This window comes from Peromyscus leucopus, chromosome 14 (assembly GCF_004664715.2).
Source record: "Peromyscus leucopus breed LL Stock chromosome 14, UCI_PerLeu_2.1, whole genome shotgun sequence".
In the NCBI taxonomy this organism is placed as follows: Eukaryota; Metazoa; Chordata; class Mammalia; order Rodentia; family Cricetidae; genus Peromyscus; species Peromyscus leucopus.
Window position 1 is genome coordinate 59,252,565 of NC_051075.1, and position 14,468 is coordinate 59,267,032.

A 14,468-nucleotide genomic window follows, 5' to 3' on the forward strand; every position below is an offset into this window, starting at 1 on the left:
GTAAGACTCTCATTCCGACAACTAGCCACTCACCTTGTGAGGCGGCCCTGTTCCAATGCAGCAAAGCTCTGGGGTACGTTTCATTCTCACCTACAATGGTTGCTTCTCCTACAGGAAAGACGTGAAACAAAAGTCAAGTGTTTTCCTTTGCAACCCAGGGTGCCTACATGGAGCAGAGCCAAGAGGCAATGAAGCTAGTGTGGGGGGTAAATAAATATCAGAAGAAAAGATACTGGGTTCAAAGGAATCACTGATTCAGGATGATGCTACATCCGGGAGCAGGTTTTAGCCACAGCCAAATACTGCGACTAGTCCAGGGATCTGGGGCAGGGAAAGGGCAGTTCTGTATTCAGTCCATGTCTGTAATGTATCGTCGAATGTGGTTACAGCCGCAGCAGGAGCCAAGTGGACCTTACTCTGGTCTAGGATGAAGGCCGCGTTGCTCTGCGCCACTTCGTAGCCCTGCTCGGCCAGCAGGAGGTACTGGATCACCGCAGCATTGTAGTCCCCGTCTTTATAGCTGTTGTAGGCCGTCATCAGCCTCTCGGACCAGCGGCCTCGCTCACACACGTTCTTAAACAACTGTGCCAAGAGGAAAAGCGAAACCACATGATGTGCTAGGAAACCACCTCTGCCTCTCGGCTGTAGCTGGTTAAGTGTGCTCCAGGACTTGCTGGCAGCTGGCTTTCCTTACCCTTTGGAAGCAAACACACTGCAACAAGACCAGCAACCGACAGATTATTTACCGTGGCGGGGGCGACTCTAGTGCTTTCTGTGTATTACAGGTATTAGCACATTCTTCTACCTGAGGAGCTGTTCGTGAGGTAAGTCCTATTAACGTGCCCATTTTATAAGTGAGGACACTAAATAAAGCAAAGAAGCATTTCCAAAACGGTGCTAAGCTTTTACCTATGTTTCTCCAAGAACAGGTGTGAGAGCTAAGGGAAGCAGTCCCAGTCAGGACTTTGCCCTTTGCATACCTCCTTCAAGGACTCTTTAGTTTGATACTGTGTATCATATACTCGGGAAGAGTTACAGACACTGCTGATGCCTACACTGAGCTTAGTACACATGGCTAACTCCAGGAACCAACAGGTAAGCTCAACAGTATGCATAGATCTCCAGCTTCTTCCCTCAGAATATCAATCCTAGTGAGCTGAGTGAGCCTCTACCACGGGAGAAATCAGGTCACGGGAAGCAGAATGGAAAGGGCAGGCCTTTCCAGGGGGCAAATCCATGTCCCACAGACAGGCTGCAGACAAGCCCTCACCTCCACCGCAGTGTGACAGGATCTCATCACCCCTGTGCCGCTTGCATGCATCTGTGCTAGGTTGTAGAAAGCCAAGATATGGCCTCCTTGAGAAGCTAAATTAAAATACTTCAAGGCCTGCTTATAATCCCTCTTGACTCCAATGCCATCTGCAAGACAAACAAAGCATATGAAAGGTGAGCAGTCTTCAACAGGATTTAGTGAGGCACCAGAGAAACTTTCTCTAAGAGGAATAAAACTAGTGAGAGTCAGAATTCTTACCCAATAATACACGTCAACCTCACCAATGCAGATTAATATATTAATGTAGATTAGTACAAATTGTGATGAGAAGATGGGTAAGTAACTGAATTGGTAGAACAGTAATTCCCCAGAATTGAGCCTCCCACTTCCACATCCCAGTGCCATCTAGTGGAAAGCTGGTTTAGATTGTTCCAGCCATCACTGCCTCTCCGATGATACCTACTATAGTACATAGAGCCAAGCTGCAGCTGCCCATCCACCCAGCCTTGCTCAGCAGCTTTCTGGAAGTACTTGAGTGCCAGGTCATAATTCTGCAGAACAAGATGTCAAACGGTAAGAAAGCACGGAAGACTGATACACTTGGAAGTACAGAGGCATTCTCTGTAAGAACCAAGTATATATATTCTCAAAAGACCATTTTAAAAGGACCATCTTATGATTTAAAAAAAAATAGCCATTAATGCTTCAGGTTACAGGGGAGTTAGGGTCTCAGAAAGCATAAACACAAATAGAATACCAGAGTAGGAATTAAGAAAAACTCTTTTTACTAACCACCTTTTCCCTGTGAACCTCAATTTTTCTAATATTAAGTAAGGAATATTATTTTCTCCTTATTTGTCTTTTATGTTAGAGAATAAATAAATATAGGTAAGTTTTTAAGACCCAGTTCTTAGCTGCAGACACAGAAAAGTATGTTGGTTGGAATAACATCAGGCTTCAGGGACATCTACCATGAGACAATGGCCAAGGACAAACAAGTGCTTGTAGACACAACACTGACATTTAGGAGGTGACCTGGTTATGAGACAGAAACCTGACAACTAAGAACTAAAGTGGCTGCTTACTAAGGTTCACTCTTTGGAGACACTTGGCTTTCAGCGAAGGACTGGAGAGAAGAGAGGCGGAAGCTAGAAGGAGCAAAGGGCAGAAGGGAAAGCCTCTCTCTTCTAAATAGAGGAGACTTGAACGCCTTCTTAGCGGTGAGTAAAGAAGCAGGCAAGGAAGTGATCCCTGGAGCAATGGGAAGAGTGCAGAGTGTAGAAAGCAGACACGAAGAATGAGAAACAACTCTAGCCCTCAGCTGTCCCAGAGATGGAGCTGGCCTAAGAAGACAGTCAGGTGAGGTGTGAGGCAGGGCATGGAACAAGCCGACTCAGAGACAGCAGGGAAGGGCCTGGCTGCCTGCAGTGAGGGCTCTGAAGGGCTGAACAGGGAGCTACTCGAGGAATCCCTCCGGCCGGCACTGGCTGACGGCTTCCTAAACCCAGCACGCCACACACACACTTACAACTTGAACTCCTCTTCCATAGAGGTAGGCCATTCCAAGGCCGCTCTGTCCCACAGGGTTGCCCTGTAAACCAGAGAAATCAGACATGAGAGGAGCTCATCCTAACGCGGGGAGGAAAATGACTGCAGAAGAAATAATCTGAAGCATACTGAAATATGTTTTAGCTTCTAATTAAAACAAACTTTCCCCTTCCATTCAGAGTACACATAACTTGGCTTTTAGACATAGAGGGCTATCAGTAATTTGTTTTCAAATATTAAAACATTAAATGACTCTAGGATCAAATCTGTGACCTGACTTAAGACCATCGTTACCATGAGTTTACGACACAAATATGACTAACATATTTCACCAAAACTAAAAGCAGGTCACATACATCTGAGTTATTTACTTATTGGTCACTTCCTGTCCTAACAGGACAGGAAGGGCAATGCTATGGAGCAGAGTCAACAGTCACACATTTACAGCAACAATGCTACGAGGTGGTAATGATACTTAAGATTAGTTCAGTGCACACAGCAAAGACAGTATTTGAGATGCAAAACCGAAAATTCTAGAATTCACTCAAACTCAGAGGGATGGATGACATTAAAAAAAATTGTGTCACAGCATCCCTCAGGAAAACACTCAATTGACGCTGTGATGCACAGTAATACGTAGTTGGGAAGAGGTCAGTGAACACACAGGAAGCATACAGGGTCTTAAGTATCCTACATGTTTTTGTCTCTCCCCCCCCCCCCCCCCAGGTCAAAGAAAGCCTAAATTGTGTATCATGGTTATCAGTAGAACTAGATTTTGGAAGCTTTTAAACTGACTGAGGAGGGGTATGTAAATCCCAATTTCATAGCTAAAAACCTAATCTCCTGATTAGGAAACACTTTGGAGAAATGTAAACAGAGTTAACATTCACCCACCTAGTTCCTAAAACAGACACTGCTTTTATTGGGAAAGCTTTTCCGGTCAACTCATCAGGTATCTGTAAGCACTTCCAATAACTAGGACTAGTCCTCCGCCACAGTCCCTTCGTTAAACACTAGTAGCACAGTAACGACACACCGAGTGGGAAGTCTCACCATGTCAGCAGCTTTCTTGAAGTAGTGAAGTGCTGTCTCGTTACTCTGAGGCACGATGTCACTTCCTTCAGAGTACATCTGGAAAACAGACCCCAAGTTCAGGCGGAGCTGTCACCCTTTCTCCAGATCACTTTTTTTCATTTCTCATCTCATTTTCATTTTTATTAGCTCTCACAGAATTATCCCACAAAGTGTAGAATTCTCCATAGGAAAGTGTAGAATTTAAAGGAAACATTAATTGGTAAATACTTACATATTTTTAAGTATCTGGTTTTCTATTAAATATATGACTTAGGTATAGACTTGAATATATAAAGCAGGTTAATGACTATCTCAAGAAATCTTAAAACATTAGAAAAAATTACATTTGCTTGTGTGTACTTGTGGGTGGGCATGTATGTAACATGGTACATGTGTGGAGGTCCAAGGACAACTTGTTCTTCTCCATCCACAGTCTGGGTCCTGGGGGTTGTCTTTATCTGCTGAACCATCTCACCAGGCCAGGAAAAGAAATCTTTAACCCAGGGCAGTCAGGCGGCTAAAATTTGGTTGAGACCAGATGACTGATGCCATTAGTACAAACAGACTGGAGTCACAATGTCTGCTTTCCCTTTCCTCTACCAGGCTGCCCCCAGAAGAGGGCAAATGCTGCATCGGACCTAAAAGGTGGGCCGGGAGATAGCTCGGTTGGTACAATGCCTGCTACGAGTATGAAGACTTAAGTTAGAACCGAGAGCTCAAGTGTAAAGAAGCTGGGCACGATGTCATGGACCTGCAGTCTCGGGGCCTGTGAGGTCGACAGGCAGACCCAGAGCATTGCTGGACAGCCAATCTGGCCTACTTTTAAGTTCCAGGTCAATGAGAGACCCTGTCTCAAAAATAAGGTGGATGATGCTCAAGACTATGTTCTGGCCTCTATATACAGGCACACACATGTGCATGTACACCTACACACACATGTTCCATGTGTGCACATACACAAAAACAACAAGTGACTAAAAGTTATTTAACAAGGTCTGAACATTAATGAATTACAGGATTAGGTAAGGTCTTTGAAGAAAGGAAAACAAATGGTCAACACTGCTTCTCATTCATATCATATACAATAATATAAAATATAAGGAAACAGCACTAAGATTGCTTTTAGATCTAGGATTAATTAGTAATTCAAGGAAAAAGTAAACTGTTGGGAATAAAAAGACTTTAAAATCTTAACAAAAACAGACGAAGAAAAAAGATTCCTGTGTTATGATGCTGGAAGGCTGACATCCTCAGCACCACAGCACCACCACAACACAGTTCATGCTTGCACACAATGTCCCAGCTCCCAGTTAGCTAGCTATGGTCATGTGGAGAGTCTGGATGAGACTTTCCTATCTGTATAATCCTTAGACTCCACCTGAACTTCCTTACCTTAGGATCTGGTGATACAGAAACAACTGTCAGTTTACACTGTATTAATGTTCAAATAATGAAAATAGAGTTCTTTCCTGACACAGAATCTATTCATTAGTTTTTAGATGTAAATGTTTCCTTGCTCAAAAACACAAAACAATAACAACAACAAACTACACTGAGAGATGCTAACAACTATCATATTTAAGACAATGAAGAGATCTGCACACAAATGCCAAAACATTCTCTTACTCAAGCATGAAAAGAAATAGACAACTATGAGTCTTAGCAAAAGCTTGTGCACTATACAGTAGTACAGGCCTCATCACTGCATACAATCGATATAATATTGGCAGCTCAGACAGTGGATACACTCAGGAGCAAATGCTGTGTCTGAGTGGTCTGAGGAAGTGCTTCACACTTAAGACAGGACATGATCCACTTGTACTGGAAATTTCATTTTGCTGTTACTTAACATAACTGCAGGGTATACAGTACCTTTCCCAGGAAGGCCATAGCATGTGAATTGCCAGCATTTGCTGCTAAGTTGAAGTAGTCAAATGCTCTCTGTAAGAGAAGAATTTATAAAAATACTGAGTTTTTAACAGAGTCTGTTTTAACCAAAACACGTATTTCAGAACACCAGGGAAAAAAAAAGTCTTATTATAATAAAACATCTTTAAAAACAAGACTATCCAGTTATCAGATTTCAAGCAGTTTAGAAGTTTTTATGACCACAAAGAAATGTCTTGTGTTTCCTAAAGTTCAGGTGAGAGGACATCTTTATTACAGGCAGTGTGAATAAGCTCTAGGCAGCTCAGCTTCATATGTCTACTTTACTACTGGTACCTGAGAGAAAAGACAAAAACTAACAGACATTCACAGGGCATGGGGCATATTCTGGAATACCATTTCTTTTTGTATTACTTAGAGAAAAGGTGTTGGCTGTATTTAAAGTCATAACTAAACTCATTGGTGCTGGAAGACATTCATTACCAGCCCTCTCAACTCAACATTACCATAGCCGACTTTTGTTAAGGATCCTCTACGGCTGGTTAGTCCTCACCCCTCTCAACTCAATGCTACCATAGCTCACTTTTGTCAAGATCTTCCACCGCTGGTTACTCCTCACCCCTGTTCATGATTTAATCTCTTCCTTTTCTAATCTTTCTTTTTTTTTTAAAAAAAAGATTTGTTTTATTTTTTATTATATATACAGAATTTTTATTATTACTCTCTATATAGTGTTCTGCCTGCAGGCCAGAAGAGGGCACCAGATCTCACTACAGATGGTTGTGAGCCACCATGTGGTTGCTGGGAATTGAACTCGGGACCTCAGGAAGAGCAACCAGTGCTCTTAACCTCTGAGCCATCTCTCCAGCCCCTCTAATCTTTCTTATTCAAGTACATTCTCCTAATCTATTATCAAAAAAACAACAACAAAACTAAAAATATACAAGCTGCATCTTTTCTTCAGAGTTTCAGCTTCTCTTCAATGAAGAGACGAGCTACTTCATTCACAGCACAGCTTCCCCAGTGAATCCTCTACAGGACGCCACTCCACTCTACAAGCTTGAGTGCCTTCCGCCAACTACTTCCGAAAGGAAGCTCTTTATGCTACCCATAACCTTCTCACGGTGAGTAGAAGTCTCTCCCCTCACTCTACTTCTCTGTGGCATCCGACATAGTCTACCTCACTCTCTGGGAATCACTCCTTAGCTTGGCTTCGCATGCCCCCTTTCCTGGCTTCCTTAACGCCGTCTGTACCTGCTCTACCCACAGCCACCTTGGCTAGTTCTCTCTATCACCTGCCTCCTATACTTAGAGTTCTTCACGGTGCCGCCGACAACACCATTCACTTATGCTCTCTAAGCAGCCTCACCTACTCTACGGCTTCACATGCCATCTGGATGCTGGACTTCCAGATGTATACTTCCTAGCACCAAACTAGTCTAGTTATGGAACTCACAAAGCGTATGGTAACTCCATCTACTAACTGCTCATACCATGGTTCTAGTCCACATTTGATTTTCTCTCCCATGAACCTCTGGAATAGTCTCCTCTTTGATTTCCCTGATTGATGGTACTTTGGGATTCCACTAACTCATTCTCCACATGGCAGCAAAAGTCAACGTTCTCAAATCTGATTGTGTTGGCTCTAAGAGTCGCTTAAAGGTTAAGTTGACAGGAGCGAGCACCACCTGTCTCAGAACTACATTATGTCCTCTGACGTCAGCACCATGGGCATACCAGCCCTGCTCCCTTCTGCCCCAGGGCCCATGCACACAGTGTTCCTTTTGCCCTGGAATGGCTCAACCTCCAGTGTCAACATGCTACCTTCTTCTCCCTAAAGAAGTCTTCTCTGACAGCTGGTTGCCCCCTTCCCTTACTTATTATAGACCTCGATTTTGCTTTGAAACAGCAATTACAACTTTAAATGCTTGCTATTTGTTGGTGCAGTCATTTAAAAACTAACCAATATTCCAGTGGACTTGAATTTCCAGTAAGGACAATGACCAAAGCTTTCCGTCCAGTACTGTATTCTGAAAACCTGGCAGTGACTAGCACATAGTAGGAACAGAAATATTTGCTGAATTAATGTAAACACATGCTGGAAAATCCTTTTCTTTCTTTTGTGAAGCTGCTGAAACATCCTCCCGTTGTATAGCTGCTTTACAGGTAAGCAGCACACAGCACAGGAACATTCCCAGTTCTTGCTATGCAAGAGCTCTGGGCCAAGCTACCTCAGAATCCTGCTCGCTCATTACTTTTGGTAAGTAGCAATGCACCTCATACATTTTAGTGACCAAGAGACCATGACAGCTGCCAAGAGCTGCCTGATTAAAGAAAACCCACAGGCATTTGGCAGAGTTAGTGATAAGTGTTTTTGTGACAATTTAATTCTTAAAGTTGAAATAACTAGTTAACTCTAGTTAACATAAGAGTCCTATGGGTTTGACAAATACTTCTGGAGAACTTACTATGTGCTAGGCTCTGCTGGGGGCTGGAATAAAGTGGTAAACAAGGCTGACATGACTGTGCTTTCTTGAACTTAGGTTGGAGCAGAGGAAAAGGTTATATAACCAATTAATTTGCTCTGGACAAGGATCACAAAGAGCACATATTTTTCAGGCATCCTTTGTCGTATGTGACCTTTCTCTGGAGTGGGGATGGGGCTTAAGGGAGACCTTAGAAAATTCTGTGTGCTGTGACATGGCACGAGGCTGGAGAGGCACAGAGGCTGGAATGAGGTCTTGGAGGTCATGGTAAAGTGCAAATCTTGAAGCTACTGGAACCCACAGGGCCAGCACTGACAAGTTTTCAGTGAACCAAGGGATCAGGAGCTGGCTTTACAGAAACAGAGACCTAGAAACTGCAGGTGGCAGATGAGTCAACCAAGTGAAAGGTGTAACAATGGAGAGAAGGGAAGAGATGAGTTATATTTAGGACAGAGAGTAGATAAAACTTGGTGAGCTGCTATAGATCGGACTGGAATGGTGGCATGCTTCTGATTTCTAATAATTAACATCTTCCTCAGCCCTATAATCTTTAAAAGGTATCCCTTTTTATGGCTTCCTTTGAGCTTTGAAAAAAATTAATTATTAATTTTGAGTATGTGTGTGTATCTGAGTGTGGTATGTGTACCCGAGTGTAGGTAACTGCAGGGCCCTGAAAAGTATCAGATCCTCTGGAACTGGAGTTACAGGCAGCTCTAAACTGTGGACATGGGTACTGGGAACAGAACTCAGGTTATTTGTAAGAGCAGCAAGAACTCTTCTGAGTCATCTCTCCAGACCCAAAAGGTGTCTAAGACTTACTTCTCTTATATACCTAACAAAAAATCAAGATGTGCATGCACGTTTGGGGCAGTCCTAAGAGCTAAGTTTAAGAGTAAAACAATCCGGTGCTGGAGAGATAGCTCAGCCGTTGAGAGCACATGCAGCATTGCAGCATTCTCCCACAGGACCTGAGTACAGTTTTCAGCACCGACACCTGTAACTCCAGCTTCAGGGTATCTGACATCCTTTTCAGGTTGCTGCATTGGCACCTGCGCGCGCGCGCGCACACACACACACACACACACACACACACACACACACACACACACGATAAAAATAGTGAAATCTTTCTGGCCCTTCTGAGGTCTATTCATGCCTTTATCAGCCATCAGGTAGGTCTTGAGAGCTCACTTGTGACACAGGTTGAAATGAGCCTCATTAGCAAAGACCATCTACACAGCACCATTTTAGGCTACAGTGCAAGCAAAGCCGAACAGTAGGGTGGTTACCTGGTGATTCTGTTCTACTCCACGCCCTCCGTGCAGATGCAGTTGTCCCAGGCCAACCTGAAAAACAACAAAAATGATGTACACGTGAAAGTGGGCATCTGGCACACAACGAGAATCAGACCAACAGCTGGAAGGAAACAGGCTCTGTTCATCACTCAAAAGACTAGAAACCTAGTCCTTAATCCTGAGTAGTTATTCTCTTTTAGTTAACCTCAAATTTCCAAGAACTAAAAAGGCATGCTGTAAAAAAACAGCGTTCTTCTGAAATCAAGAGCATTCTTCTGTATACACAGGCAGTGTTTGTGAGTGTATGCATGCTTACATGGATGTAAGGGCACAGGTGTGCAGGTGTACATGTACACGGAGGCCTGAGCTCGATATCAGGATTCTTCCCCAACTGCTCTCCATCTTATTCATAGAGGCAGGTTCTCTCAACAATATCACCCTAGCCAGTCAGCTTGCTCTGGGGGTCTTGTGGCTATTTTCTGAGTGCTAGACCTGCAGGCAGGAACCACACCCACCGGACATTTGTGCGGGTTCTGGGCACAGGAATTCTGGTCACACACTTGTACAGCAAGTACTTTATCTATGGAGTCATCTCCCTGGTTCCTAGAAAGTTTTAGATGAATTATGCTGAACTCAATGAACATGCTCTAAAGGAAATAATAAAGGATGCTCTTCAGTCAATGAAGATAATTATCCAAGAAGCTTGGACATGAAGAAATAAAAACAAAGAAAAGACAAATCTGTGAATAATTTTAAACTAATACGTGCTGTATAAAAGAAAAATGTGAGGTTCACAACACCATGGAGAATTCAACCATGCTCAGCATGTTCTAAGGTCTCTGTGTTGTCCTGGGAATAGTGATGTGCTTATCCACTGGACTAGAGAGGTGGAGCTGTGGGACCGTCTCTAGGTACTACGAGGAGGGCCCGACTGTCCTGCTCAGGGAGGAGGAGAGCAATGGCAGCAAGGCCAAGAAAGCAGAAGAAAGGGAGTGCAGAAGAACAAGGCAAAGGGAGCAAGTAACACAACATTTACACCAAAATATACCCAGTGTGAAAGACAGACTTTAAAATGGACGGATAGCTGTCTTCTAACTTCCACAAGTAACATTCAGCTGTACTATTATCTACAGTTTTAACTCAAGACTTCCTTCTGTGAGCCTAAAACTATTCTTAGTACTTATTACTTACTTCCATATATCTCAAATAGCTGCGATTGTAATAGGAAAAAAGGTGTTGAGAATGTGGGATGTTCTTTTTCTAAAGGACCCACTGGTGACTGTAGAACAAGGCTAGTAATTACTCAGAGCAAAGACAATGTTACTCACAGATGTGGGTGCTTGGCCCTCCCTCCCGGATTAAGTAGACAGTGCAGTAGACATTCCCTGATGCCGACACGTACCTGTGCTTGGACGTCACCCTTCTCGGCTAGGAACTGATAATACTGAATCAAATCTTCTTCCAGCATCCCACTGTTCATCCCCGGGTTTTCCACTTCATCCGGCAGCCGTATTCTCTGGACCACAGAGCCTCCAGTTAGGGAGATATCACTAGCAACTGATGGAGGGGGACAAATAGGAACGGGAGGTGAAGTCAGAGGAGCAGGTAACAACTGTAGCAAGCAGATGTTGACAGACATGGTGCTAAGGGTACTATTTCTGTAGTAGTCTACAGGTGACAGCATAATAACCCATTAATAAATCAGACTTCCACTACAACATGTTTAAGAACAAAGTGTGAAAGGAATGTCTTTCTTGATAAATAAAGTAGTTAAATGATAAGTACCCTTCGGAGAGTCATTTGCAATATTTGAACTACTACAACCAGAACATATATATTTAAGATGAATTGCACTTTATTTCTAGAGGGTGAAAGAGAAAAATAAAACAGGTACCGTGATTGGCAACAAGGCGATAATGGGTCAGCGCTGACTCACAACTCTGGAGGACTCCGATGCCAGCCCAGTACCGGTAACCCTGTAAGACACCTTCATGTGAGAAGACACCACCACCACAGGGTTCTGTGGTGTTCTTGTGACACATAAAGTCAACTACACTCAGAATATAATTCTGCTGTCCTTCCATCCACGTACTCCAGCACGCAGTTTATAGCTAAGCACGAGACAAGAATGTTCCTAGAGCAACCAAGGGAGTGCCATGAACTTTACGAATGAAGCATGTACGTAGTCCTCATTAGTTTTCACTCAGAACCAATGTCAGCTTTATTTTGGACATAATCTTGATGAGAATGTGGTAGTCTCACCACTAACAAATGATTACAGAATAAAGGGGGAGGGTAGCTGATTATAAAGAACACGAAGCAGGAAGTAGCTGTCGGGAATCAGTCTGCATGGACTCAAAACTTCGTAAACTTTAGCAGTTCTTGGTGTATTACTATAGAGCCACATGTATAACACGGTCTGATTCTACAACCATTGTTTAAGAAAGCAGGTAATTTAAAGTATTTCATGTACATTTGCCACACAAAATTGTTTCATATTTCTTAAAAATTTTTCTGAGCCAGGTGTGGTGGTGAAGGCCGGTGGATGTCCGTGAGGTTACAACTCTATAAAGAGTTCCAGGCCAGAAAGGGTTACATACGGAAACCCCTGTCTCAGATTTACAGCAACACCACCAAAAGAAACTCACCTAAAAAATACACCTGAAGGTGGTTTTCAGTTACTCTCTGAGATATGTCACCACAGATTAAACAAAGACAACCCTGAACTCAGGAGGAGAGATGCTTAGAAAGCCCAGCACCTCTGCTTTCCACTTCCTTCAATTCCTTCAGCGGCTGAGCCCCAGGACAGGAGAACATTCAAGCTCCTGGGCACGACTCGGCTGTTTTGCTGGATTCCTATCTGCCCTGCTTATCAACTCCCAGCAGTCTACTCTTTAGGCTGTCTCTGTCTACCTACATATCCAATTTGATCTTGACAATCACTTGGTAGTTTTTGAAATTATCTATAATTTCCCCAGCTGGCTGGAAGACTAGACTGCCCTTGTCTGTCCTGTCAGTAACCAAATCTGGAGAGCCTTCCCAGTGCCGGACTGTTCTCCTACTTTGAGTCCCATGTCCACCCAGTCCAGTCTTTACATTCCTGCAAAAAGGAACTTATATTCATTGAAAACATAGTGTCTACCATGTACCACAGGTCATGTGACCTATCCCAACCCGAACACAGAAGAAACTTAAGCCCCATAGTCCAGAAAGAAATTGGTGGACAGATTCTATATCACTAAGCGATGTAAGTGATCAATGCTATCAGCTTATACACAGATACTTGCAAGAGTCCTTTCTAGGGCAGTTTTGTTAGTAGGTCCTTCATCAGTTTAAATGCGAAATCTCTGACCATTCAATCCAAAAAATAATTCTGAGAAACAATTCCAATTTACATAAATGTTTATCCACGTAGATTCAATGTGTTATAGCCATTAACAAGAATCTGCTGGATGTTTACCTGAGAATTTAATTGTAAGCAAACCTCAGTCAGAAAGACTGGGAAACTTATGGCTACTGCAGACACAGATTTCACCTTTTAATGTAAGTTGTCTTAAAGTTTACACTTACCAAAATCATATGGGCTATCAGATTGCCTCCAAGAGCTCCAAAAGTGTAATATACAAGAGCCTGTGAAAAACCAGATATGTAAATCAACACAGGCCAGTGCTTAATTCAAAATCTAATACACAGTAAGACTTTAACAACATTACCTTTGCCTGACTTGAGTTAACACCAAGTCCGGAGGCATACAGAAAGCCAAGAGCCTGAGGGAAAATGGGGAAGAGTAAATAGTCTTGCTTTGGTGAAGACACACAGTTTTACACAGAGAAAAGGTTTGAGTACGACTATGCATGATGGTTCAGTTAAAGAGCCAGGGAAATACACTCAGCCTTTTATAAACCACATAGCTAAGTGCAACTCTAAACAAGTCATCAAGTTTAGTTAGAAGGTTAATGGAAATTCAATAAGGTATTGACCCCGCCCCCCAAAAAAACCCAAATAAACAAAAACAAAACACAAAGCTGAATACACTTAAACATGGTCCTTACTTCATTCTTTTTAGCTATTATGAAGATAAAGTATCTTTTGGGCCATTCTATCAACATATTTCCTTCTCTGTAGGAGGGATGAAAAAGGACAAGAGTGTCCCACGATAAGCAATCTCAGGAGTGAGGAGACATCAAGCGGTCGAGGGAGATGGTTGCTTTGCAAACCACGAATTCCTAAGACAGCCACCACCAAACCACGTACTGAGGTGACTCAGCCTTCTCTTCTCTGCATTATCCTGATGACACACAGGTGATAAGGACAGAGTGGCAGGTCACCCTCAGTTCAGCAGCCCTTGCAGTTAGGTAAGACAATGACCCTAGATATGGCTGCAAAGGAGGTCAACTGTTGCCCAGGAGTCACTGTTTGCAGGAAAGCAATCTGGGCAGAAGAGCTCAATCTACAAGTACTGATCTGGGGGGTTCTGCTTGCTGCCTCAGCTAAAATCGACTAGCACAGAGAGAGTGCTTGGTGGAGTATGAATGCAGCGACACTGCAGAGGTGGACGAAGCCACGAAAATGCTGCCTTAAAGACATCAGTGCCTCTGAAGAGAATGCACATGTGTCTACAGGTCATATAATTGAAGCAAGAAGGGAAAAAGCTTCAGAAACAGAAGAACAGTTAAAGATAGCATCTGTTTACAACTAAAAATGAGTCCAAGAAAGAGCAGCAGATTCATTAAATATTCACAGAAAATAATGGGTATGAACCTGTTATCATAAAGCTTGAAGAGGACTGTATCCCACATGCTTCATTCTATTATGGTTGGGGGAAACAGGCATTTTTCTAGGTTGCAGAAATGATAATATAAGAGGAAAATGTATCTTTGAAAATAATTTCACAAATGTGCATGT

General features: G+C 42.9%; 1 protein-coding gene across 1 annotated transcript in view; it reads right to left on the reverse strand.

Annotated features, from left to right (window-relative positions):
- Sel1l (SEL1L adaptor subunit of ERAD E3 ubiquitin ligase) overlaps positions 1 to 14,468 on the reverse strand; it is a 45,187-nt gene that overhangs the window by 8,829 nt on the left and 21,890 nt on the right. The window contains exons 7-18 of the mRNA XM_028875914.2: positions 13,277 to 13,330; positions 13,134 to 13,193; positions 11,458 to 11,539; positions 10,966 to 11,120; positions 9,558 to 9,614; positions 5,768 to 5,836; positions 3,875 to 3,952; positions 2,802 to 2,864; positions 1,737 to 1,824; positions 1,271 to 1,419; positions 417 to 582; positions 34 to 108 (exon numbers count right to left, since the gene is read on the reverse strand). Coding sequence (XP_028731747.1) covers positions 34 to 108; positions 417 to 582; positions 1,271 to 1,419; positions 1,737 to 1,824; positions 2,802 to 2,864; positions 3,875 to 3,952; positions 5,768 to 5,836; positions 9,558 to 9,614; positions 10,966 to 11,120; positions 11,458 to 11,539; positions 13,134 to 13,193; positions 13,277 to 13,330 — 1,096 coding nt within the window. The remainder of the gene's footprint in view (positions 1 to 33; positions 109 to 416; positions 583 to 1,270; positions 1,420 to 1,736; positions 1,825 to 2,801; positions 2,865 to 3,874; positions 3,953 to 5,767; positions 5,837 to 9,557; positions 9,615 to 10,965; positions 11,121 to 11,457; positions 11,540 to 13,133; positions 13,194 to 13,276; positions 13,331 to 14,468) is intronic.